Below are 27,918 nucleotides of genomic sequence, written 5' to 3'. Positions count from 1 at the left end.
GGGGAAACTCCACTGTTGAGAGGGCTGTTGGCAGAGCTTCTGCTCTGGGCTGGCATTGTGTCCTGTCCATCTTAGACAGTGAGCAGTGTATGCTTTGAGCAATTCTTGAGAGGAAATGTGAATCATGCAGAGTTGTACACGGCTCAACCGGTCAGGCAAAATCCGAATTGCCAAGGAGCAACCTGCACAAGCTATTTCATTCCCATTTGTCAGCACACATTTCTCACTGGGCTTTCAAACGCCAGCTCAAGAATGAAGCCTTGGCAGGACCAGCACTCCAATAAATAACACCGGTATCGATTTACTTGCAAATAAATCCTCTGCAAGGCTGGCTCTGGGGCTCTTACCAGCCACCTCATGAACTGTTCACAGGGAGGCCATTTAGTGTACTTTCTCTCACAGCACTGTAGATATGAGGTAGGCTAATGTGTTGGCCTTGGCACTAACTCCTGAGCAGCTGGAGTCAGCCTTGAGAAAAGGTCCTGGGCACTAGAATCTTGGTTTCCACTGGTGTGACTGTGATACATGAAAGGGGAGACAAGGTACAGGCACAAGAATGATGAAGGCAAGAATGATTCCTAGCTTCACACCCACACATATGCAGGAAATGGTGACCAAGAGGGCCAGTGCTAATTACAGGCAGAGCAAAAGTTGATAGAGAACCTTTATATCACAATGTAAGCTTCCCACCAGCCAAGGGTTTCCCCTATTTGTAAGGAAAATTAAAATTAAATTACGCATTTGCACTGCTTTAAATGTATATATATTAAAAAAAAACCATCCTCCCCACACATGTATAGATACAGACATATTACACACACATATCTCCAATATATAAAATATCATATATAATGTGTAATTTATGTAATAATATATCACATATGTAAATGTATATATTATATGCTTAAATAATTTGTTTTTTGAGACAGGGTCTCACCACACAGCCCTGATTGGCCTGAAACTCACTATGTAGACCAGGCTGGTCTCTGGGTGTGTGCTGGCTTCAAAGGTGTGCACCAAGTGAGCAGTAGCTCGCGTGGGTTTACCTGAAATGTGTCTTGTACTGACTCTATAGACTTCAAGAAGTTTCCATCTTCTCTGGCATGCTGCATAGTGTTATTCTATGCAAACACATGAAATGGGGGTGGGGCACAAATTGACTGCTGGATATCACAGTTGTGCTCCGTGGGGCAGGCAGACCCTGAGCACAGTCTAGGTCCACAGGAGATGCATTTTTTGCAAGGTCAGTGCCTTGACACAGGCACCTACAGAATCAGCTGTTGGGACAGCTGCCTTCTACTTAGTCTTCCATCCACTCCTAAGGGCCTTTCTTGATCCACCTTAAGACAGAGTCTTTTAGGAATAAGAAAGTGAGTGGTGATGGAAACACAGTGATGACTTATGCGGGGTCATATAGATATCATTGATAAAGGCAAAATAAAAATGTGGTTCCTGGGTCCCTGAATCTGATGATTGGTGAGTCAATGGACAAAACCATTCCACTGCCTCGGCCCCACTTCTCTTCAGGGACCTCGGGGCTGCTACTCCCAGGATTATTTCTCTTCCACCACGAGGAAGAAGCATGTGGGGGATATTGCACTGGAGAAAGGGCAGTGGGGTTTCCAGGCCCTTTAACACTTGTGTGTACAGCTGCACAGGAGATTCATTCTCATAAAGTTTAACTTGAAGGGCTGTACCGATTTCCAAGTCTCACTTTCTCAAGAAAATAGGGAATTTAGAGTCATATTTAGTAATCTCTTAGGCTTTGAGAATCGAGTATAAGGAGATTTAAAGTTTAGTCTACATGCACTAAATTTACTCCAGGACCCTGGTAAGACAATTTATGTGAGCAGGGGTTAGATTCACATGAGCTGTGCTGATCTGTACACACACAGATCTACCAGGTCTTATTTCACTGGCAATTCTTATTGGCTCCCAGGGACTCGAATGTTTAAATTACCACAGAAGTTCTGCCTTTTTCTTCCAGGTACAAAGCACAACTCATGAGCTGGAACCCTGTCTTTAGAGTAAACACAGGTAACATGAGCAGGGCACTGTTTACTTTTTGGCTCTGTCTGAAGCCCTATCACATTCTTTTTAAAAGTTTGAACAGGCTGGTTTTCAGTTCTTTGGTGAAATAATGTATGTTTAAATATTATTTCATCCAAGGAACAAAAAAAAAAAAAAAAAAAAAAAAAAACAAAAAACCCACACATATGGCGGTGTTACTGAATGCCCCTACTTTCTTCAACCTCCATAAATTGAGTTGATTTTTTTTTTTTTTCAGTTTCTGGGGTTAGCAAGAAAGCAAGAGAGGGGTAGGAGAGAGAGGGAGGAAGGAAGAGAGAAGGAGGAAGGGATGGAGGGAAAAGAAGGAAAGAAGGAGGGAGGAGAGAGGAGGAGAGAGAGGAGGAGAGAGAGAACACATGGACGATTACTCAATTTTAAATGCACAATTGCTTTCTTTGTTGACTGCATATATTTGAACCCCTAAACAAACATAACTCACTAATCTAGAGTTGCTTGTGGATGGGAATTCTTCAAAACAAGCATTCCTCTTAGAATTCCTAGGTTTTTGTGGTGATAACTGGATGGAATATGCTAACCCTCTGGGATACAGATGTGGAGACATCTTTTTTCCCCTCTTTGATCTGTTATCACTTTGTTCTGTTATCGAAAGTATGACATCAGATAATTCCAAAAGGTTTGTTTTCCATATAGTTATTCCAATAAGGATGCTAAAAAAAAAAGCTGGAGAGATTAGCAATGGTGGAAACCGGCATGGTCCTTGCTAAGTGGCTAAGAAGTTCATTGCTCTGTGTAGGAGGTGTCTTTCTCTTTAAGACTTTTCCTCTCAAGGGGCCTCAACTCTGCACATGTCTCAACACTGGGCACTTCTCTACTCAGGCTGCTGCTGAATACACCGAGGTTAGGGGCTCAACATATGTAAAGTTGGTCCAATTTAAAACAGTTGTGGCCTCTGCAATAACTCTTCTCTGAAGTAACGTAGGAAGGAAAAAAAAAGTGTGGTTTGATGGGAGAGAACATGACCAAGAGGACATGTTGTCTGGGAATTTCTTTGTGAGGCAAATATGATTCATGGGGGAGACACATATGGGCAGCATAGCCAACGGCTGGGGCCGGGTGGAAATTTGAGTCTCAATCTTTGAAGGGTGCTTAGTTTAATCCCTGCAGCCTGGTGTGTGTTACAAGTATCGCATAAATAAAATGCACTTTTCAGAGACAGCAAACTATTGCTGAGCTTTTTTTTTTTTTTTTTTTTTTTTTACAGCATTTATTTTTTACATTTCTTCTCCAACAAGTTTTGCCTAGGCTTTCTGAAAAAAAAAAAAGTTTCCTTTCTGCTTATAAAGCAGATTGGCTTTGTTTAACAAGCACTGGAATTTTTTTTAAGGAATTCCCACTGTTAGGCAAGATTTGACTTCATACATTGACTTTCTCAGGGAAAAACATGTTCTTCTGTTATTAATCTTCAAGAGTAAAATGCCATGTGCAATCAAGTTTTTTTCCCACTAACATAACAGTTTTTCCTTTTGCCGATTGTGAAAGTACAGTTGGCAAAGAGCTTCAGAGTGGGAGTTGCACAGGGTGACCTGCAGAGGGCGCTAGCAGGTGTAACATGAAAAAATATTGGCAATTACTTTGGGTCTGGGTTTTAAAGATGAAAAAAAGAAATTAAGCTAAGATAGCATCTTCCTGAAGGAAACAAAGGGATTTCTCTTTTCACATGTGGCTGTTGTTTCATTTTTTTTTTTCCTGGTCTAACTCTGCCTTATTGATTGTACAACATCAGGGACAGGAAGTTTTCAAGCTCTGAGAAGCAAGCGACCATGGCTACCTTGTTACCACTGTACTGGACACTGCTTGGTACATAGAGGCTGCTCAACCAATGGTAACTGAGCAAAGTGAAAAGGATAAAAAGTAGAGGTTACCTCATAGGGACAAAGAGCATGTAAAAACAAATGTCGATCTGGTTCTGTGGTAAGTGGTTTGAAAAAAAAAAATCCCTCAGAGATGGAATTAATGAGCAATATGTAATACATGTATTTACCTGTTTGTAATATGACTAATTCATTAGTTAAATACTTACATATAATAAACACTTCATCGAGTGCTTAACCTTGCTAGGCATTGTTCTAGGTATTTTTAGAATATAATAGGCTTCTATAGTTTATTGAAAGGTAACCATAAAATAGAAGCAAAGCAAAACTGGAGGAAAAAGGTAGGAGAGGGAGGGAGGGGAGAGAGAGAGAGAGAGAGAGAGAGAGAGAGAGAGAGAGAGAGAGAGAGAGAGCACGTACACTGTAAGACTCTCAGCAAAGGTCATGATCCAAGGTGCATCATTCATGTTAGTTGGGTGCTACTTAGTTTAGTGCTACTTGGACAGTAGCACTGAAACTGCCAGCCCTTCCTTGACTTCCCTAGAGGGAGGCTCGAGTGGCACACATGATACTGGGCTCAGTGTTCCTGCTCCTGTGGGTTTTCTGATTGGGATCTCAGGGAGACTTCTGACCCACCTGAATCAGATGAGCTGCGCTTTCTGGACTGCCAAATCGAAGGTCATGTCCGTTGATGGCCAGCACACGATCGTTCTCCTCTAGCTGGCCGTGTCGGTCAGCGACACCCCCATTCAGCACGTTGAAGATGAACACCCCAGGTTCGTCCACCCTGCGCACCAGCTTTATGCCAAGCTGCTCCTCTGGGCTGCTTTTGTTGAGAATGACGTGGAAGCTGTCATCCCGAGGTCCATAGGACTCCTGCGCCTGTCCATTGCTCCTGCTGCGGAACTTCTGCTCACGCAGCACTGTGAGCCTCAGCACCTGGCATGGCTGCCGCAGGAGCCGCAGGGCATAGTTGTGAGGGACGTTGCTGATGTCCATTCCATTGACCTAGGGGTGGGGCCATTTGACAGTGAGTGTACCTACCATTAGCCTTCTGAGAAGGTCCAGGTTTGATCCTCAGCATCCATCACAAGGATCAAATGAACACAAGCCCAAGTCCACAGGGTAACCAGGATATTGTCTCCTAGCCTGCTCCTCTGTCTCCTTTTATCCTGTATTCAAAAAGCCTAACTTTCTGCAGTAATTTTCTGGCTTCTATGGGGCAGCACTGCCTTCCTTTGCCCCTGTCCTTACACAGGCCCATACGTCTGCTTGTGGAATCCTGCTGTTTATTTCTGCCACCTGCCAATTTTAGTTTTTTTTTTACTTGATTCTAAAGAAGGGGGGGCACTTTCCTATTCTATTCAAATCACACACACACACACACACACACACACACACACATATTGTTTTTTGAGACAAAGTTTCTCTGTTTAACAGTCCTGGCTGTCCTGGAATTCACTTTTGTAGACCAGGCTGGCCTTGAACTCATAGAGATCCACCTACCTCTGCCTCCAGAGTGCTGGGATTAAAGGCATGTACTACCACTGCCTGGCTCAAATGAATATACTCTTAAAGTGAGGAACATGCAGAGCACAGGCCTGGCCACTGATCTGCACCTCAACACCCGGTGATGATATCCAACACTATTCAGCCCAAAACCAGTTGATATTTTCTTTCCAAAAATCTTGAACAGAATTTTGCCCATACTTCCACCCCCAGTTACTCTGTGGTATGTGTGTGTGAGGGGGCAGGGGGAGAAAGAGAGGAAGGAAGAGTATGTGCTTAAATGTGTGTGTATGTAGAATATTTGTGTGAATGTCCCTGAACATGTGTCAGTGTTTTCTGTTGTAGTATCTGTGAGTGTGCCTGTGCATATGAGTGTATTTGCATGTCAAAACATCTGTATGAGTGTGCCTGACAAAGTGTGGATGTATCTGTATGTTATGGCATTGGTGTGAATGTGTCTGAGTGAATGTGTCTGAGTGTGTGCAGAATGTGTTTTCACATTATCTGGGTGAATGTACCTAAATGGGTGAATGATATGGCATCTGTGAGTGGATCTGAGCATGTTTGCCTGAGATGGGTGTGTGTGAGTGTGTTATACTATATGGTATCCATGAGTATGTGTGTGAGTGTGTTGTATGATATGGTATCTGTGAGTGGGCCTGGGTGTGTGTGGGGGGGGTTGTATGATATGGTATCTGTGAGTATGCTTGGGTATATGTGTGTGTTGTATGATATGGTATCTGTGAGTGGGCCTGGGTGTGCATCTGCAGGTATGAGTGTGACAGTGTGTATAGGAACTTCAGGTACTGAGGTGGATGTCTGCAGGGTCTTCTGCTAATGCTCTAACTATAAAGGGCTGTGGGGCTTCAATAATTTCAAATAAGCTAATGCACAAGGACATGTCTAGGCTATTTACTGAAAGGCTGCACACTCCATAGCTCTCCTTAACTATCCTGAACCTGGGCCTCTCACTGGGGCCTCACTAACCATCCATCCACAGGGCTGCTGCTGCATCTGACTTTCTGGCTTTAATTACCCTGGCTCCACAGGCCCAGCCTGGAGGATACAGCCCCCAGTGTTTGTCACCGTTCTGGAAGAAAACAGTTCCCAGCAGCCCTGCACTCTGCTTACTTAGATTTGGGAGTTTGCTAAGAAGATTGCTTGTACTTGAAGCCAACTGTTAGAGGCACTTTGGAAAAATGAGCTTTGAAAGAACCTCATTTGAGGTCAACCACTGCCTCCTGCTGCAACTCAGAGATGGACTGGGCTGCCTCAGTGAATACAAGATTCCCCCTTGTCCAACACAAGGGACCGCTACCAGGAAGGTGGCAGAGCCTACTATCAAGAGAAGTCATGGCCACTTGGTATAGGTCCCTGGCATGTCTTTTATCTTCAAATTGCCTCCAGCCAAGGGCCAAGAACAGAATTTTCTTATGCCTCCCTCCTACCATGCACAGTAGTCTCCATTGGAATAGGGAGAGAGTCCTGCTGTGACTGTGGTCCCAGTATTTGTGGCCCCCTTGAGTGATGGGCCCTGCCTGGTGGTCACCCCAGAGACCAGTGTCAACATTTCTGCAGTAACCCCTTTCAATTATTTCTCCTCTTGTCCCAATTAGTTTGCAAAACAAACAACTCGTGCTGGGACAGGAGTCATCCCTCTGCTGCCTGAGAAGGGTGGGATGGAACTGTTATCTGAGCATCAGATAAGCAGGAGATGAGCAGGGAGGGCTTGCTAGTCCCTTTTGGCTCACATTTGGCATCTGTCTGATAAGCAACAGTCCCCCCCCCCCATTTTCTTTTTGTCTGGAAAATTCTTCTCTGAAGTCTCCCTTTCAACCGTGCCTTGGAGGACAGTGTGCCCAAGCCAGGTCATTCCACCCCTGAGTCCTCCGGAATGCCTCTGGGTCATGAGACCAGATTAGAGATGGCTGTTGAGCCACAGGAGGATTCTGAACACAATTAGATAAAACACAGCAGCTGCCATCAATGAGCTTATTTTGTACTAATGTTTCTTTTAAAAGGAGGAGCAAGAAGAGAAAGAAAAGAAAGAGTAAAGTGGAGAAAAAAAAAAAAAGGGAATGAAAGACCCCCTCCAAACTATATTAGAATTTCTTCATATGAGATTTATCTCAGTATAACTGTGGAGATGAGTGTCTATCTTTATTTCATTATAGCCACTCCATCTGCCATAGGTAGATTCTCTTATCCCCCATTTGTCATCTACCTATCCACTTATCCATTCTCCTACCCATCCATTCACCCATCCACACATTCATCCATCTGCCCATCCACCCATCTATCTAATTATCTATCCACTTACCTATCTACCCATCCATTATTGGCTCTGAAGTTTCCTCCACCCGTCCACTTATCCGCCCATCTCTCTGCACAACCATCTATCTATCCTCCCACCTATCCATCTAACCATTGTCTACTTTAAGGATTTAGAGTATGTGCCTTTCCTAGCCTACAGCTCATGATCTTGTAAGCTTATAGTTACACGATCATGCCTTATGAGCACCTTGAGAATGATGTCGCCTGGCAGCAGCCGTCCATCTCTGGCAATCACTCCATCACGATAAATATGCTGGATGATGATGTTGACCAGTGGGGTTTCACTGCCTCCCACAAGCCTAATGGAGAGGCTTTCATTGGGATCCACTCTATTGATTTTGATGCTTGTAATTTCACCATCTGGAATCAGGTGGTACAACCTTGGGAAGACTGAAATGGACAAAAACAGTATTTGTTTCAGACCTTCTTGCCAAACTAAACTGTTTGCTGCTCCTTGTGCGTGTTTCCCACTTTCCTGCCTTGGTGCCAGTGTATATTTCTCTGCTGGAATGTTTTTCATCCTGGGCCGAAACCCAATTTTTCCTCCAAGGCATGCATGAAATAATCCCTTCCAATTAAACTTTACCCCAATCCCTCTTCTCCTTGCTGTCTCTAAACACATGATTCCTGTAAGACTGACTCTAACTTCTCACGGCATTAAACCTTCCATTGTTGCTATCTATACTGATGTCTCATGTCACCTAGTGACTCTAGAATCTGGCGACTGGCTTCACTATCAGGCTGCAGGTAGCTGTCTTAACCTGGCTGCCCCGATATTAATAGTACTTGGTTGACTGCTTCGATTAATGTTTAAATTGCTTTGATTACACAGCCAAGGCAGTGATTTCTGGCTGCTCCATGCTTCTCTGCACAGGTCTCTCTGTACATGGGAGCCTTCAGCTGATGCTTAGCTAGAACAGAATGAACAGAGGTCTTAAGGGAATGAACTGAGATTACATTACTCTCTTATCAAGGAACAAAACCAGAATCTGTTCTTCTGTCCTCTTAGATTATTTTGGAAGATCTCAGAGACTCTGCTTTTCAAGCCCTAGAAATCATCAGCCCCTCTAGCAGTCAATAGCAGGCATTCAAAAAACCTCATTTATAGTCACGAAGAGGCCATGATCATGGTCTTATGGCCACCTTCTGGAGCTTTGTTCCTCATCTACCGGGATCACTGAACTCAGTGCTAGAGAGAAAAGTCAAAGATCATGTGAGTGAGTTGGTGTTTCCTAACTTTAGTATTTGAACCAACCCTGGCTGTGCCAGAGAGTAGTTATCTGGGTCACTAGGCAGCTCTACCCTCCTTTACTCATGTGCGTGCATGTGTGCGTGAGTGCATGTGTGCATGTGCGTGTGTGCGCGTGCACATGTGTGTGTCTGTTGAAAAATATAGCTGTGAAGTAAGATGACCATGTCAGGAACACCAGGCCTCTGATGATAGGTATGCTCATAGCCTCATTAGTTTCTCAGGAGCCAGATGTTCACAGCCAGATCGAAGTCCACAGGGACAGGCCCTAGGGACCAAGAACCCAGAAGCACTGACTGGCACTTGTTTTCACTCCAGTTGGAATACAGTATCTAGAGGGGACACCAACTGCTAAGGATGTGCCACACCTAGACTAGCTAGGAAGTGGCTCCTTTGTGTAGCTTGAAGCTCAGTTAGGATGCAGAAGGCAGGGACAGTCAGTGTCCAGTAGCTGCTGACAGCTGCCTTTGTCCTAAGAGTCTTCTCTAGTTTTGTCACCTGGAAAGATATACTATGAGCCTGGTTCTGTATAAGCCACTCTTCAGGACTATTTTCAAAACCCATAACCATAGTTCATTTGTTTAAATGAACTCAATTCTCTATGAAAATTACACAGGAAAAAAAAAAGCTACTTGCAATTACTATACAGCCCAATTAACAACGAGGTAATGTAGGGGCTAGCGGAAGCTCGTGACATTGTGAATGCCGATCTTAAACTCCAGATTTAATTTAACGTCAGTAAATGGCTCTGCAAGGCTGTGAGTAGCAGTCTCAATCTGTCAGTTCCTAGTGCTAACAGCATGGGGGTGACTGGGCTCAATTAATGTTTAAGCTGCTCTGTTTGCATTAAGTAGCCCTTAAGCATGTGTCAGACTATGTCTGGAATCAAGGGAATGGAAACTTTCTGAAAAATTATTTTAAGTAAAGAGTGTTTTGGAAATAATCATATAAGCTCCCGATTCTCCCTTTATCCCCTTCCTCACTTACAACAGACACGAACATTGTTCTCCTTAATTTAAACAACTAGAGGATATCTGAGTTGATTAGAAAGGACATGCCCAACACCACACTCTTAAATGATGCTTCTTAGAGCCAGGCCAGTGAGATCCTCGTGACTTCAAAGGGTTAAAATGATTCTTTAAACTGTCAGATTGTCCTAGTATAGACACAAAAGAATTTGATCAAAATTCTTTGTCTGAAGACTAATATGATTTTAAAACATTCTTTTCTGGGCATTGAACTAAGAAATTGAAATGTGTACTTTCATCCCTCCTACCAACCCTATGAAGGTAGCTTCTCATCCCTGTTCCAGGTAAAGAGTTAGGTTGGCAGTAAGAGGGAGATGGAGAGTGTAGGTTGGCCAGCAGCCAGGAGGCATGAGCAGCCACACAGGTATGTGAGGGGAGAGCATGGAGGGCTCATGGGGAGAGGGCAGCATAGACGAGCAGTCTCATTGGTTGCTCATGAACTTTCCAAGGGCAGAGTAAATAAAATGCCTGAGGCTTTAACTTTCAACTCCAAAGCATGTTTTGGAAGGTGTCAAAAGAGCCAGGGCTCCCCCCACCCCTCTCTGTTGTTTATTTAGCAGTGTGACTTTGGGCTACTTTCCTAACCTCTCGGGATCATTTTCCTTATCTGTGAACTAGAAATGACAACCCTTCTTCTCAGCATTCTTATGACATATGCACGACCCAGAGCATTAGCTGGCGCTGAAGAGCTGTTATTATTCTTAATGTTATTATTTTACTGTATAGTTTATTAAAAACCAGATGCTGTGCATACCTGCAAGCCCAAGACTCTCAAGAGGCAAAGGTAGGAGGGTCACTGTAAGTTTGAGGTTAGCTTGAGCTACATAATAAGTTTTAGACTAACCAAGACTGCAAAATGGAGCCTCTCTCAAACAAACATAGATGCTTTACAAGGGCCCACAAGATAGGTTGGTGGCACTTGGTGACCTGAGTTGTAGCCTCAGGTCCCACATGGCGAAAGGAGAACAACCCTTTGACCTCCACCTGCACTGTGACACACAGGGCACATGTATGTGGGCATTCACACCCACCTCCACTCACACACAATAAATACACGAATGAAGAAAATTAAAGCAAAAAAAGAAACAACTGTCTATCAGTCTCTACAGAACTCGCAGTAACTTTTTCTGCTTCAACCGAAGACTATGTATAGTGCTGTGCAGTGAGAATGACAAAGAAGAAATGTTTCCCCTCATTTGTGTGGAAAGATGACAAAGGAGACCGTTTCGGCCCTTGCTCAGGTAGGGAGGCTAATTAAGGTTAAGAACCCATGCTGTACCCTTGGGAAGGCAGGGGTCCCAGAGGGTGGTTGGGGGCCAGGCTGGCACCATCCCTGAAGTGACCCTGGAAACCCAGCCTGGGAGTGGGGTGGGGGTTCGGCTGACCTTCAGGGACAGTGTCGTTCTCGGAGTTCTCCCTGCCCTGCTCAGCGCGGTTGGCAACGGCGCTCCCACTCTTTGTCCTTCGAAGAACACTCAGAGCTCTGTTAATCTTCTTAAAAGACCGGCTTCTCATAGTGGACCTCTCAAAGGGCCTCGCTGAGGAGAGATGTAATGGAGACAGGAGTTACAGGTTCACAGACATCATCCTTCAGGCAAGTGTGCTGCTATGTGCCTGTCATCCCAGCACTCACGAGGTTGAATAGGAAGCTCAGGAAGTCAAAGCTAAGCTCAGGCACAGCGAGACTTCGCCTCAAAACAAAAATGCGACAACAGCAAAAAGGAAATTTTCTATGTGTAAAAAATATATGAAATGGGACAATACTATTAAAACAGTGATTGCATCTTAGTGATAACAGTTTCTTTACCCGTACTTCTAATTTTTTTTTTTTGTAATGGAAAGTGTATCTCATTTATGTAAGATCTTTTCTTCACCTTTAGGTGAGAATGAATGTAACAACACCCTTTACAGTAGGCAGGGGAGGTCCCCACACGGCAGGAACTGTAATTCATCTGGCCTCACCTCAACGACCTTCACCAAGTCAGATTACACAGTGGTTAGAAGACTTGAGCACTCACAGTTGCGTTTCACTTTGGAGAACTGGACAGAGTGGCTGTGAAAACTACCAGAACCGTTTCCCCTTTTACAAAAAACATTTCTAGAACTTTCCACCACCAGTATTCTACAGAGGGCAATCCCAGAGAAAACCAAGAGCCCATTCCCAGGCATCCACCCATGTGACTCACCCCTAGTTCGGTTGCTCGGGCTGGAGTCTGAGGGGTTGGCTACTGGCTCACCATCCTCCACTGTGGACACATAGGCAGGGTTGTCTAGGCCAGGCTCGTCAGTCATTAAAGAGATGGTGGCAGCTGCAGAAACTTCTGGGGACAGTGGTATTGCTGTGAGGCTGGCACAGCCATCAGCACAGCCATCTTGCGAGTGCCTTTTCCTGTCCTTGGTTAGGCCATAGTGGGAGGCACCTTTGCAGCTGTAACAAACCCAAAGGGGCAGTTAGAATGTCCAGTTGGGGCTCCAATACACACATCTGTCCCTGTATACCCCTTCCCTTTCACACATACTCATTCAATATATGCTTTCCAGGCAGATGTGTTAATGACTTGAGATAGTAATTTTTTAAATTGCCGATTACGTTCTCCTAGCATGTCCATATTGGCTGCTGAGCAGTAGGAAATCAAATCTACCCAACTGTGAGGGTGGAGGTCTCTAACATTTGGACTTGGCAATTGCTTCTTACTGGTGTCTATATTTTGACTACGAGAGCCTGTCATCACTTTCTCAGCCCTTTCTTTTGGGTTTGGCCCCGCAGCACTGGACATAAACACACGAGGTCACTCCCAGATCTTGTATTTAGCTGACCATGGAAACAGAATTGCCCTTGCCATAAAACCACAAGGTTTACTCAGAACTACTGTTCTCTAGGGGTAGGCGTGGTGGCTTCCATTCCTGTCCCACTCCTAGGTCTGGTAGGGTCTCCCCAGCACTTCAGAGGGACCAACACCAGGGGCTCTCACACACGGGAAAATGCCATATCACAGCATTGGGAAGGAAAAACACCTTGTTTTTTGTTTTGTTTTTTAGTTAACAACAGAAAACCCTTCTGTCCATTTCCTTCTGTCTATCCTTCTTGCTTATTCCATTTCACCAAAAAAACAAACTTTGTAAAGCAGACCAGTCTTTGGTACAATAGGGAAGAGGAGGGATGTCCAGGGCTCAGAAGACCAACATTGGAATCAATTAGACCCTTAATTTTTCACTAACACATTGCATTGCCACTAGGCTAGTCATCTCAGTTCTCTGACAAAGATTCTGGCCAGGAACTGGGGATGTTTTGTACTGTTGGAGAGGGTAGCCAGATGACACAGCTGTTGTTCCAAACAGAAATCTTACTAATGAACTCCTTCAAGTGGCCATTTGCCTAACATAGGTGTGCTGACCATGGTATTCTTACCAGTTTATTACCTAAACCCCGTATCGGAGGTTCTCAATCTGTGCCTCACAACTCCTTTGGGAGTTAAATGACTCTTTCACAGGGGTCGCCTAAGACCATTGGAAAACACAGATATTTACATTACGATTCATAATTTACATTAGGACTCATAAATTGAAGTTATGGTGTAGCAACAAAATAATTTTATGGCTGAGGTCAGTACACCATGAGAACTGTATTAAAGGGTTGCCAATATTAGGAAGGTTGAGAATTTCTGCTGTATATGACTGAAGTCTTTTATTTTCTATTTATTTGCTTATTGTTCTTTTTTTACGTGTGTGTGTGTGTGTGTGTGTGTGCACCAGGAGCTCACACAGAAGTCAGAGAAAAACTTGTGGGAGTCATTTCTCTCCTTCTGCCGTGTGGGTTCTAGGAATCGAACTCAGGTCCTCGAACCTGTCAGCAAGTGCCATTATCCATTAGGCCACCTCTTTGTCTGTCTTTCTATTTTTATTTTATTCTTTTAAAAGAAAGAACATAGTAGCCATACTGTGATGGAACTATTTAAAATGAACATGCATTTATTTATTTATTTATTTATTTATTTATTTATTTATTTAGGTTTTCTGGAACAAACTCTTGCTATGTGATCCGGGCTGGCCTGGAACTCACCATCTTCCTCCCTCAGTACTGAGATTATGGGAGTGTACTGATGCACCCAACTGAATAAGCATTTGCAACCTTACTTGAGTGATGTTTTGTGTCATTGAGAGAAGATGAGAGCTATTGGGAGTCTGCAGTTGGTAGGCTTCAGACTGACTGTGGACACACAGAGCTGACTGGAAGGATCCTAGAGGCAGGATCAGAATACCTGCCCTGAAAGTACCTAGCTATGTGATTTGAAATAATTAGATCAAGTGGTAAAAACTTCTTCCCCAGGGACTGTAGAGATGACTCAGAGGACTGGAGTTTACTTTCCAGTACCATGTCAGGTGGATCACTCCTACCTACAGCTCTAGTTCCAGAGGATTCCACACTCTTTTGGCCTCAGTGGCCTTCCCTCTCCATTGCAATCAATCAATATACACACTAGCCATAAACAATTCATGCACCTTAGAAATAAATTTAACAAACACTAAAAATTATCCATACTGCTTAAGATTCTCATCCTACACATGCATCTTGGCATAAAGATTGGTTGACGTGAAGTTCAGCCCGGAGTTTAGAACCTTGTTATACACAGTCAGTTCTCAGGAAAGGGAAGCCATTCCTTGAACTCAGCCATGCTGAGACACTCATTTCTCCTACTATCCCATGTCTGAGATAAGGATGTCCTGAGGATGCTGAGCAGCATCTGCCGCCCAGCAGCAGTTCCTGAGCAAGGCTGACACCATTGCAGTATTGAAATATCCCTCCCACTGTGCCGGACTCATGCTTCTTTACCTCACAGAGTGTAGTTGCCATGCATATGTCTTACAATAGAATCCATCATGAACATATTGATACCCATAGGTCTCATCCCTTGGCTGTCACACAGAGACCCACAACTGGACAATGTGCAGACAGGGAGACACTTTGGAAGATTCAGTCATAAATGAACATCTTTGTCAAATCTCTCCCCTCAAGGCTCAGGGATCTCTACAGATGAGGAGGTAGTAAGACTGTAAGGAAACAGTGTCTTCCCGACACAACAGGACTCATACACATAAAACCTCAGAGAGACTGAGACAACACACACATGACCTGCACAGTCTCAAACCAGACAACTTCCCAGCACTAAGTGGGATATAGAATCCCACTATTAATCAGAAGCTATCTGCAGTTGCTACCTGCTGGAAAAGGGGAAATTAGTTTTCTCCAGTGGAGAAAGTGTATATCAATTACACTTCCAGGCAGGCCTCCATGCCCCAGGATAGTTGGCCATCCCAAAAGATACCCATGCTTTTGTGTGCTTTTAGTTTTGCTTTATTTTGTTTTACTTATTGGGTTTTTTGTTTGTTTTATTTTTCTTTTCTTTCTTTTTGAGGGAGAGAGAAAGAACACAAAGTTGTACTGGGTTGGAAGTGGGGACAATCTGGGAGGAGTTGGGGAAAGGAAAAGAATATGATTAAAATATATTTATGCAGAGGCCATTACACTTCAGTATTAGAATGAAATCTTACTGAATATATAAAACAAACAAAAAAGCAGAGGAGTCCAATTTTGTTTTATTGAAGCAGATATCCATCCTTAGAAGAATGTCTACAGTGTTTTTTATTTTCTTGCAAGGGAAAAATCAAATGATTTTTGCTTTCTTGATTTATTTTTATTTATTTTATATGTATGAATATTTTGCTTACACCTATATGTGTGATGTATGTGCATGCCTGGTGCTGGCAGAGGCCAGAAGAGGGCACCAAATCCGCTGTAACTGGAGTTACAGATGGATGTGAATCATTGTGTTAGTGCTGAGAACTGAATCCAAGTCCTCTGGAAGAACAGCTAGTGCTCTTAACTGCTAAGATCTCTTTTTGGCACTACAAGACCCCATTTCAGAGCTGGAGAGATGGCTCAGTGGTTAAGAGCACATACTGCTCTTATAGAGGGTCCTAATTAAGCTCCCAACGCCCATGTTATGTGGCTTACACAACCTCCTGTAACTCAAGATCCTGTGGGACATGACTCCTCTGGCCTTCATAAGTACTCCTCCTGTTCTTATGGGCACATAGACAGACAGACAGAGCTTAAAACTAATGTAAATATTTAATGTAACAATAAAATAATGTTTTATTTCATTAGAAAGACACTCCCAAAAGAAATGAAAAACAGTACTACATTTGTCATGGAAAAGGATTACCGGTTTCACACCAAGCAATGCAGCCCAGGCCAGAGGGAGTTGCTGGGTGGACCTAAGTGCATTTTAAAGCCAATGGAGTCTAGTGTAGCAACCTAGCAAGGTTTAATGGTGTTTGGGGTGATTTAACTGGAGACACATTTTAAGATTCCTTTTTCATTGCAGAAAATACACTGCAATGCTTTTAGTAACCAATGGCATTTTAAATGTGATGAGATGTGGTTTTAGTCTTAGTACAAAGGGCTTGTGATTACACAACTTCACACCCTTACTTTCTAAAAAATGGACAGGCCACTACAGGCCCCAAGACCTCCCCCTGGGAAGCCTTAATGTCCCTTTTGAATTGGTGAAGTTTTTACCATTCTCATCAGTTGCTTTGGCTTGGAATTATTCCGCTTCAGAAGAAAGTAAAGTGGTTGATACAGGGAATTTAAAAATTGGAAGAAATACTGTGTGATGGAAAAACTCCGAGCCAAAGCTGTAATCTGAGAGCAGAACACTTCTCTGTAAGCCAGCAACATGGTCAGCAGTGCATGGAAAGGAAGTTCATGACTTGTTAGAGCATTTGGAGACGGCCTCTCCTGTGGGCAGCAATGCCCTTTACCATGTGCTCAGCCAGAGCAGAAAATCCATTTCCCTAGAACATGGGTGACTGGAATGGCACAAACTTTGGCTTTCTTTAAGGAACATAGCCTGTCCCATTGGGAAAGCTGAATCTCATTCTTGTGCTTTAAGAAGCACTGGAGAGGATAAATTTCCAAGACCATACCATTAAGACACCATTGCTGTCTCATATTCCTCTTGGGGCTCTAACGACACATGTTTGCGTTCAGAAAAGGGAAGTGGCATTAAATGAATGACTGGACTTCTCCTTGGCACTCTAGTCCTAGCTGTAGTTATAATAGCTGGGGAGGGTGCAGAATCTACATGGAAACACTCAGACTCATAAGCTCTGAAAAAACCCAGGGCAACGACTCATCCTTATGTAATGTCAGCTTTCTCCATCTTTTTGGCTTAGCCCGAATCTGAGGCACAGAGTGATGGATGAAAGTGGTGGCTTGTACTTACTAATTATCGCTTCTGCAGTGACTAATACTGGGGCCTCTTGATTTACAGGCACAAACGAGGAAAGGAGAAGGGGAAGAGCTGATTAATGTTGGCCAGGACAGGAAGATAGGCTGCACCCTGGGCTGTGTTCAAAGCCAGCAGGATTTATGCTCCCTTCAGTTACCCTGAGCCTTAAGTACTCTCAGGTGCTGATGGCCATGAACTTGAAGGATGAGCATACGGAACACAGAACACAATTTCTCCATCACAAACCACAAACTCTAGATATGCTGTCTGTTCAAACAAGCATCCTGAAATCATTTTTTCTTGGTACTGATGAAGTCCTGATCCCGAGCTCCCCCACCCCCACCAAGCCAGCAGCCGAGTGACAGATCAGTCTGCTTCTGAAGACACCAACCAGCAGCAGGTGCCCTGGAATTTGGGATTGGGGGAGCATTGAACGTGTGAAGAGAAAATGAATCCCCTTCCTACAATAGTCTCTAGTCTGTGATATGAGTTGCTAAGGGGAGCTGGAGACTAGGCTCCACATGGACCTCAGACATGGGTCACAATTTGCAGGAAGGACTCCTGCTGTCTGTGAACTAGCCCGCTTATGATAATATGCAAGTTGCCCACAAGAAAGCAAGCCCCTACCTTCACAGCACCATCCAGACAATGCAACCCTCCCTTGAGGTAATCTTCTCACTCCCTCTCTCAATGTACTCTTGATACAAACATGACTCAGCTCCTCACTCAGAATCCATTAATTGCCCTGTCTGCTCTCACTTTAACCCAGGGACTAAACTCATAGGTTAGGTAAGCCAAGTGAGGAAATGAGCAAGGTAATCCAGGCAGTAACTCTGGCGAACAGTGTTGATTATAGTATGGACTCAGTTGCCATTACAGAGCTTTTTGCTGAGAAGGCTAGTCCAGTGTTGTCAGAAGCAACCAATCTGGATACGAAAACCCACATTTTAATGTGAAATCTTTTTTTTTTTTTTTAATGTTGGCAACAAACTGTGCTTTAAAATACTGTGTGGTCCAAACAAAACAAACACACATGTATCTCAAAGCACATTCCAACCACGAGTAAAAATGAAACTCCAATGCAGGAGAATTGGGCCTGTTTTCCTCTTTTCAGTTCTCTAAGAAGCAATATGAAGCCAGGAGGTGGTAGCATACACCTTTAATCCCAGAACTTGGGAGGCAGAGGTAGGGGGAATCTCTGAGTTAGAGGCCAGCTGGTCTACAGAGTAAGTTCCAGGACAGCCAGAGCCACACAGAGAAACCCTGTCAAATAAATAAATAAATAAATAAATAAATAAATAAATAAACAAACAAATAAATAAATAACCCAACTAAACAAAGAAGAAACAATGTAACTCTCTGGTGGTCTGCTTTCTGTTACTTGTATGAGGTGTGAAGTGCTCCTGGGCACAGAGGCAAGATGGGCACTCATGAGGGTTCCCTTTTCTCTGGTCTGTCCCAGGTCGCTTTTCTGATAAAGTTAGTGATCAAGAATGAATCTCAACTGTTTTTTTTTTTTCAAAAGAACTGATAGTTTGCCTGATGCTAGAATTTAACTGGAAAGGAGACATCTAGTCCTATTATTTTTTTCCATGCAGAGAGAGTTAAGGGCCGAGGACTCCAGACAGAAGTGAGCTTCCTGTCATCAGCTGGCTCTGGGGCTTTTGATTTTCTGCCACCTCCCTAGCAAAGGATGAGTAGCCCTGAATCTGTGCCTTGGGTGGAGGTCCAGGGACCAGTTAGAAGGCTCTGCTACAGGGAGAAAAAAAAATGGCTCCAGAATAGAGCCCCTGCTGTCCCTCATGGAGGCTATTAGGAAATAAGCTATGTGCTGTCAGGGTACTGGTGATCCCCAAGGATAAAGCATTGCTCCTGTGTGCCCAGCCTTAACTCCCCTGGGGATGCCACTCTTGCTCTGATCTTTCTGACATCACACCCCCATGGCTTTGTGCTTGGCCTGCCCCCCCCCCCTTTCCCTCCTCTGGCTTACAGTCTCTCACCTTCCAATCCACTTAAACCACACGGAAAACCTTTTCTTCTTATTCAGAAACTCCTTGGGAAAATGTTCTCCTTTGCTAGTGGGATGGAGTCAGAGCCCTTATTGACATTCCAGGACTTTGTGGGTCCATGTCAGCCTCATGGCATCTGATAGAGTCTGGTGACTAAATGGAGGCTGGCCAGAGGCAGCAAACACTCACTAGTCTCTGTGCTAGGTGCTCTGTTTTATGGACGTGGCCTCATTTAACCCTCCCAACTGTCCTGAGACACTAGTTCTCAGGCATCACCACTTCCGTAAAGATGAGGATGGTGGAAGGGAGAAATACCTCGTTCAAGGCCACCATAAGAAGTTGGAGTCTGAACCAGGTTGTGAGTTCCATGTTTTTTCCTTCACACAGCCTGGCCTCCAGCCCAGAGCTTCCCCGAGCTCCAGACTCAGCTATCAGACATTCCACATCCTCATTTTGACATCCAATACACATCCTCAACATAACATCCACACATCCCGATTTCCCCTGCCATTGTGTTAAATAGCTCCTTACATCCATCATATTTGTCCAGGCCAAAAAACATCAGATTCATCCTTGATGCTTCTCTTTCCTTTGGCATCCCATGAACAATCTAACAACAACAATAAATTATCCAGAAACCAGCAGATTCTCCTCACTCCTGCCACCCTGCTCCACCTTATCACTGGGTTATTGCCCTAACCTAACTGTTGTATGCTCCACACTGTTCTTCTCATTTATTCTCAATGCAATATCTGCTATGGTTTTAACATGGTTTTAATCCCTCATGGATTTTTGAGTTTGAAATGTAATTCTCCTGTGTTATTAAGATTATGGAATTTTAACCTGAGCATGGCATTTGGATTAGACAAGGGAGTCTTTGGGAAGTGATTAGGATTAGACAAGGCCATTGAGGTGGATGCTTGTTACGACTGAATGCTGCTGGTTCTTATACAAAGGACAACAGTCTCTCCTGTCTTTGCCATCTGATGCCCTGAGCTTCCCATGGTACCATTCAGTCTCAGCATCAAGGTTGAGTTTCACCACCTCATGTGGTGTACATGAACAGACTCTTCAAGATAGGGGTTCAGAACCTCTAACAGATCATGAAAAAACAGTTGAATGTAATGACTGTTGACATGGTGGCTTTCACAGAGAAACATTTACATGGACAGGTATTTAGTTAAGATAAATAGTTTTAAAATTATTATAATCATTCACTTATGGGAGAGGACATTCTCAGCACACGTGTGCGGAGGTCAGAGGGCAGCTTCTAGAAATTGACTCCATCCTTCCATATGTGGATCCTGGGAATGGAACTCAGGTCATCAGACCTGGTGGCAAGTGCCTTTACCTGCTGAGTTATCTGGTCAGCATATGGAACAATACTTTAAGACCTAAATAAACCTTCCAAATAATGTAATTAATTAATTTAAGTTCCAAATGTAGTGGCAGTTTCTATACTAGATAACTATGGTACAGACAGGTGTGGTAAGACACAGTTGATAATGATCAGGTGTGGTAGTACATGCTTGAAATCCCAGCATTTAGTATGCTTTAGGAGGACTTGAGTCAATGTCAGCCTGGGCTACATAGGAAGACTGTCACATAAAAACCAAAAGAGCAAACAAAAAGAAACAAGAGTGTTTCACAGTGAGATGGAATTAACTAGTTTGAGCACCACAATCAATCCAATAGAATGAATCAGTGGCCATGCAGGATCCTTCTCCAGGATGGAGTTACAGCATCCTTAGCTAGGATGAAGATGCAGTGTCCTTCTCTAGGATGGAGATACAGCATCCCTCCCTAGGACAGAAATGCAGCATCCTTCTCTAGAACAGAGATGCAGCCCCTCCCAGAGGGAGATGCAGCATCCCTCTCTTGGATGTCGATGTCTTTGTCTCTCCTCTTGGGGCTTGGGAAGAGCCAGCTCATGGATTCCCATGTCTTTCCTGGCTGGTGATAGAGATACCAGTTTGACATCTGCTAACTGGTTCACTCTGGGCAACCACAGGGCTGTAAGTAAATATCTGTTGAACCCAACTGAGTAACCGTCATCCTTGCAGCATTGTGTTGAAACACCACATTGGGAATTCCAGGATGCGCCCACATGGCCCTGACAACATATAGTTATCCGTGGTTGACTATGATATGGGCCTGGGCCCCTTTCCCTCTGCAAGCTCATCATATCCCTTTTCAGTCCCACATATTTCAATACCAAAAGGATGAGGAAGGACGAAAAGGTAGAATATATTTTTATCTGGCCTTTATTTTCCCCATATACTTCATTACACATTGCTTTGTTCTGTTTGGGTGTGGAGGGGGAAGGTTCTCACTAAAGCATAGCCCAGACTGGTAAGAAAGCCTTGGCTTTATAACCCTCCTGCTTTAACCCATTGCATGCTGGGATTATATACCTGTGTCCCACACTCAGCTTCAGTATATGCTTTAAATCATGCCTATACTCAACACTAATGAGTGCTTTTGACCACATACCTTCTTTTGATGCATTACATTGGTACAGTGGGGGCTTTTTAGAATACTACTAAAATACATCTTCTTATTCAATGAATTCACAGAGGGCCAAGTAAGAAACAAGGGGTGGTGAAAAAAAAATAGAGACTTTCAGGTTGAAAACATCTAGTTGGGAATCAGATCTGCCACCTTACCACTCTGCAAATCTAGACAAATTCCACAGTCAGTTCCCCTGATTCATTTCCCATATGTCAAATGGACCCAGGGATGTTTATTTAAGATGAAGTTTAAATATTCATGTGAAATGCCCAACACTGCCTGGAATTCAGTAGCAAGGCAACGGGCAGTAACTAGTGTAATTAGTGTACCTCAAGGTGCATGATAGACACCATAGATGCAAAGAAAATTATTGTATGAAGAGTAACTAGGGATTGACATGGAAACAGGAAAACCATTATGCCTTGTTAAAGGAGAGATGCAAGTAGAGACCAGTGTTGGGAGAACTCAGAGGAGGAGCACATTCACTCTGCTTAGGGGCATCAGGGAAGGCTTTTCAGAAGAAGTGAGTTGGGGCTGAAGAGATGTCTCAGCGATACGAGCACTCTTTGAAAGGACCTGGGTTCAATTGCCAGCATTCACATGGTAGCTCTTAACTGTTTGTGACTCCAGCTTCGGTGGATCCAACACCCTTACAGAGACATACAAAAAGGCAGCAATTAAATATCAGAAGAGGTGAGTCCAGAGAAATGAATGATATCAGCTAATATCCAAGATGTGTAGACACTCCATTCAAAAACCCTGAGGATGCAAGTGCATGGTGAGTGTTAGAAAAGGTGGCGTTCATCATGCTGATGGGAAAGGAACAGGGCAGAAGTGAAATCACGAGGAGGAGAAATGTCAGGGTAGAACTGTAGGTAAAACCTGGGACACAGAACCATCATGATTGGGCAAGGCTAAGTCATGGGGTAGGACAGTAGGACAGAGAAGTCTGATGCTAAGACTGGAGAGGAGGAGGAGGCAGAGTTATGAAGCAAACAGTGCTTAGCTCCAAGGTACTGCTTCAGGCTCTCTGACCATTGGCCTAAACAGGATTGCCACTGCCAACTGCCAGCCAGCCACTTCATGTATTTAGAGATAGAATTAAAATTCCTTTCTCTCTCCCTTCCTCCTCCCTCCTTCCCTTCATTTCTTTCTCTTTCCTTGATTTTTTTTTTTTGAGATAGATCCTCACCATGTAGCACAGGGTATTCTAGAACTTGTAATCCTCCTGCCTCAGCACCCTATTGCTAGGCTTTCATGGTCGTGCCACTGTATCCATTGTTTCCCTTTTAAGTGACTATTCTTTCTCTCCCAAAGAGTATAGCTTGCAAGAGAGCACACTCATGCCTGTCCTGACCCTCAGCGCAGTACACAAAGCTCAGGCAGACAGGGCAGCACAGGCTGTGTTTCTGAGAAGAGCTGTTTTTTTTTTTTTTTTTTTTTTTTTTTTTTTTTTTTGTCTCCGTCTTATTATATACTTTCTATTTATGCTTCTAATTGTGCTGACCTAGACATGGTTTAATAGTTGCAAGCTGCCTTAATCCTTTTTTTGGAGGCGAACAGGGAGACTATATATTTTAAATATATGACAATATTTCATAAGTCTTTAATGTAAAGCACTAGAAATCTCTATTGTGTTTGAGATAAAAATAAATGCTTTAGGCATAATCTTCCAGACACTTCCACTGAGCCTTGCTAGCCCACCCTCGAGTTGGACCCATCCCTGCCAATTACTTCTCATCATGCTGCTTGGAAGAGACTCAAGTAACAGCAGTGCAATTTCTGTTAATGGGACTGCTCTAGTCCCCAGGCTTTCTGGTCCTGAACACAGCCCTTTACCAGGAACTTTCTGACTCTGACTGGATATTCCTTATATTTGTATCTTTTCAAACAATTCTTTGAGCTAAGGACATTAAGAAAAATTATTCTTAACATTCTTTTGCTCCATCTGCTTTCTAGGTTAAAATCCATGCTCCCTGCGATGAGAACTCAGGGTCATTTACCTTTAAGTAAGTGACCAATAATGAAGAAAGCACCACAAACAATGGCAGCAATGAACATTAGTGCTTATGTGTAGTCTTGGATGACAGTGGCATGAGTTAGTAAGTCAAAGAGGTCACCCTCTGGTAGTGAGGTTAGAGCCAGACTATGAATTTGAACCTAGATGGGTCTTACCTCAAAGAGCCGACAGACTTCCTATCTCCCCACCAGCCACACATTGCCTCCCCTCATTAGTTTCTCTCTTCCGCCTGCAAACCACTGGGGGAAAGGTCTCTAGGTCTCTCCAAACACCTGGTTCACTAGTTAATGAACACCAGAAAGGAAAAATTCCAAACAAGCAGAGAAGCCATGTGAAATGGGAAGTTGGGTTCCAGCTGCCTGAGGCTCTGGGATAGACATGGGGTGTGAGGAGGGGCCATGTGCCCTCAGGATGGTGTTTGCACAGGTAATGAATAGTCCAATGCCAACCCCAGTATGCACACATGCCTCAGTTTACCCAAGGTGCTGTGCATGCCTGAGGTCCAGTGGGCCAGTCTCTGAACAGGGGTAGGGTTAGATGGGAAGAAAGCATAATGAAGAAGTGTGTCTCTTTTCTTTTCATATGAATGGCTTTCCTTCTTCTATTTTTCCCCCCTACTAATCAAAAGTGTTGGCTTCTGTAAGAACCTGGATCTGTGCTTTGATCCTTCGAGTCTCAACTCACCATGCAGGATCAATAGTTAGGATCATTCACACAGACAGTTCACTTGCTATGTATTATGGACCAGGCACATTGTGGAACACTTCCAAGTGCATTGATCCATTCAATCCTCACACCAACCCTAAGAGGAAAATACCACTATACCCCAGCTTGCCAGTGAGAGATTAAGGCACAGAGAATCTAACAACCTTCCTAGGCCTACACATCTCGGAACTGGAGGGGATGGTGGACCTCTCTTTGAGGTGTGAACATTAGGGTTGTAAGACGCCTACATGGATGGTGGCTGATAACTGAGAGGTGCTTGGAACAGGGGAAGCAGGGGAAATACAAGGAAAATTAGAAGGAGGCTATTGGGAATGTCCTATTCTTTACTGCTGTATCCCCCACTGCATGGCTACATGAAGAACTCAGGCAGTATGATCTGCCAAGCATAGCCTGTTCTAATCAAGCCTGTGCCTTCAGGCCTGCAGCTGAGAGACACGAGGCACAGCCATCACACTGCCTGTGTCCTTGCCTCTGCCCTGTCACTGGGGCCTTTTGCCAACACAGTGCACATCCTAGGTCCCGGAATGCCCTTGGGCTTCCTGCTTCGCTGCCATTCTTCATCTCCATAAATAACCTAATTATCTCTGGGAATAGTTTTGGCTTCTGCCTCCTAGAAGCAGAAGTTTAAAAGGATCCTCCTATCTGGGCTTGTGGGCACTGCTAGGTGGGTTATTTATTCTGCCTCTAGAGGGAGCTCTTTAGTTCTGGACTTTATGCACTCCTGCAGGGATAAGGCAGAGCATTTGTTTTGAAATCCAGCTTTCCCAAGAGAGGAGTGTTTGCTCCTGTTCATGACAGTGCTTATGACAGTCATTAGATTGGTGCTTTTCTTTATTAACAGACATGGAACTGGGGCTTAGCCTATCCAATATTGTCCTAACTGGGTGATGTTACCCCCACTTTACAAGTATAGACAATGAGATTCAACATGGCAGCAAGAGCTGAAAGTCAGATATAGCTTTGGGATTCTGATGTTAATCTAAATCCTATTTGTATCTGTCTTATGACAATGTTAACAATGTCACTGTCCTGAAGATGGCTCAGAAGTCTGAGCACCTTACGCTCAACCTATTTAATATCCATTATAACCTAGCAGGCGAGTGCGATCAATATCTCTCTTTTGCAGATTTGGAAACAATGCATAGCTTAATTTGCACAGGGAGACTAGCAGTCCCTGTTTGCCTGGGACTAACCTGGTTCTGAGATGCAGAACTTCCATATTAAAAGTGCTCAGTCCCAGGCATACCCAATGAGCTGGTCACCTCATCAGTAGCAGACAGTGTGAAGTCAGAGCTGTGACTCCCAATAGGATGCTCTTATTTCCTATGTTTTGATTTAATGAGAGCTACTTGGGGAATGGGTGGGAATTTCACGGTTTTAGATGCCTCTGAGTGTATGCTCGCTTTTATGTTGTTCTACCCGGATGCCCAAAATGTCCCTCCTCCCAAGGGCTGCTTGAGTAGTTCCTTTGCAACAACCCTTGTGGTTCTAAAGTGCATTGTAATTCCAGTGCTTCCCAGATACTCAAAGAATCAACTCACTGTTTAGCTTAGACAAAGCCTAGCAGATAGCCAGGAGAGTCTGGTAAATATGAGCGCTGCTCCCTGGGGTGCCTCAGCAGAATTCCAAAGCCCAAACCAGATGTGCGATTGACAGGAGTTGATGAGGGATGGTGGAGGGTTTGGGCACAGTCCACATGCCAAGTCAATTCTTCATAGAGACGTCAGGGTAGTTTATCCATCCTATGACTCTCTGGCCCCTTAGAGGTCATCAACTTCTCTTCCTGGACATCTTGGGGGAGGGGAGCTAGTGATTCCCAAGCCACAGACAACAAGGCTTTTCTGTCAACTGTGCAGGGATTCTGATGTGCATGAGGGGCGGTGAAGGAGGCCAGTTTTCTGCCCAACCTTTGGTCCCTGCAATTTTTGTTTCCATTGAGAATTATTCTACTTACTTTTAAGTACTTGAAAATGAGCTCAGCCTAGTGGCATTGGCCTGTGATATTAGCTACTTGGGAGGCTGAGGCAGGAGGATCACAAGCTCTGCTGTATGTAGAGTGAGTTCAAACTGGCTTGGCCAGTAGAGTGAGACTGTCTCAAAAGAAACAAAAAATAATAGCAAAATAAAATACAAAGAGGGATAGAGATATGGCTCAGTGGCAGAGTGACCACATAATATGTACATGGGCCTGGGTTAAATTTACACACACACACACACACACACACACACACACACACACACACACACGCCACAATTTGGAGAACTGGTCTATGTAGCAGTTGCTTTCCAACTTCAGGGTTGATGGGAAATGGCTTTTGGAGTAACAGGAATTAGGGCAGCCTGACCACTGTGGTTTTCTGATTGACTTTCCAAATTATCTGGGCACCCAGATGCCAGCAAGTGTCTTCTTTTGGTCTTTGTGTTTTTGTGAAGTCCATTCAGTCTCGGGGGGTTGTACAGAGGGGTCACAGCTCCATGTGGAGACAGACATGGGAGAAGGTGGCATGGCACTCAAGTGGAAATTATTTCCAGATGATGACATTTCAAAACTCTTCCTCCATTCCTCCACATCCATTATGTGGCAATCCTTGGGTAACTATGAAAATGCCTCATCTGTCTCAGCCCTTTCCAGGTTGGACATCACTGACTCTCCAAAACATACGCCTGGACACTTGGATATTGAGAAATTGTGTTCTTCCTCCCTGTTTGCCAATGTGTCACAGGAAGACATTGGCGTCTTTGTGCTAACATCTTTTTTTTTTTTTTTTCTTTTTGCAGGAAGCAGATAAAAGAATCCTATCTTTCCAAGCACTTTCTATGTTTGCTTTTCTTTTCAACATGTTTAAAGGAAACAATAGCACTCTTTCTGCAAATCACATTTCGTGAGCTCAAAATTAGGTTATGCAAATGTGGAACACAGAGTGATGTTTCTCCCATTTGCAGGACTTTGAACTCTGGGTTTAGTCCCTGGGTTCTCTTGTCAGAGCTGTCCCTTAGCTAGAGTTCTGCTTGAGCTCATTCACTGGGCACAAGCCAGTCACTGCACTAGATCAGCCTCTTGCAGTCTGATGCATAGCAATTGGCTCTCCTCATGTCACCCATTTTGGCTGCATGATTGTGCCCAAGCTGGCCTCTCCCCTATGGCCACCATTCAAACAAATACTATTTAATTGAGGTTTACTTCTAATCTCACTTGGAAACTTCAAGGTATAATATAGGATTGGGGGTGACACTCAAGACCCTCAGTGGATGCCTGAAACCACAGTTAGGACCAAAGTGTATATTATCCCAAACATATATATATGTGATAAAGTTTAATATACAAAGCAGGTACA

The 27,918-nt window shown here is 43.9% G+C and overlaps 1 protein-coding gene across 2 annotated transcripts in view; it reads right to left on the bottom strand.

Moving 5' to 3' along the window:
* Positions 1–27,918, bottom strand: part of Lnx1 (ligand of numb-protein X 1) — a 104,035-nt gene that overhangs the window by 17,525 nt on the left and 58,592 nt on the right. For both annotated transcript variants that reach the window (XM_051198349.1, XM_051198350.1), the window contains 4 exons: positions 12,209–12,450; positions 11,408–11,560; positions 7,933–8,135; positions 4,539–4,910 (listed from right to left, as the gene is read on the bottom strand). In XM_051198349.1, coding sequence (XP_051054306.1) covers positions 4,539–4,910; positions 7,933–8,135; positions 11,408–11,560; positions 12,209–12,450 — 970 coding nt within the window. The remainder of the gene's footprint in view (positions 1–4,538; positions 4,911–7,932; positions 8,136–11,407; positions 11,561–12,208; positions 12,451–27,918) is intronic.

Source organism: Phodopus roborovskii, unplaced genomic scaffold, assembly GCF_943737965.1.
Source record: "Phodopus roborovskii unplaced genomic scaffold, PHOROB, whole genome shotgun sequence".
Lineage (NCBI taxonomy): Eukaryota > Metazoa > Chordata > Mammalia > Rodentia > Cricetidae > Phodopus > Phodopus roborovskii.
Note: the sequence above shows the minus strand (reverse complement) of the source record. Positions and strands in the feature narration are given on the sequence as shown.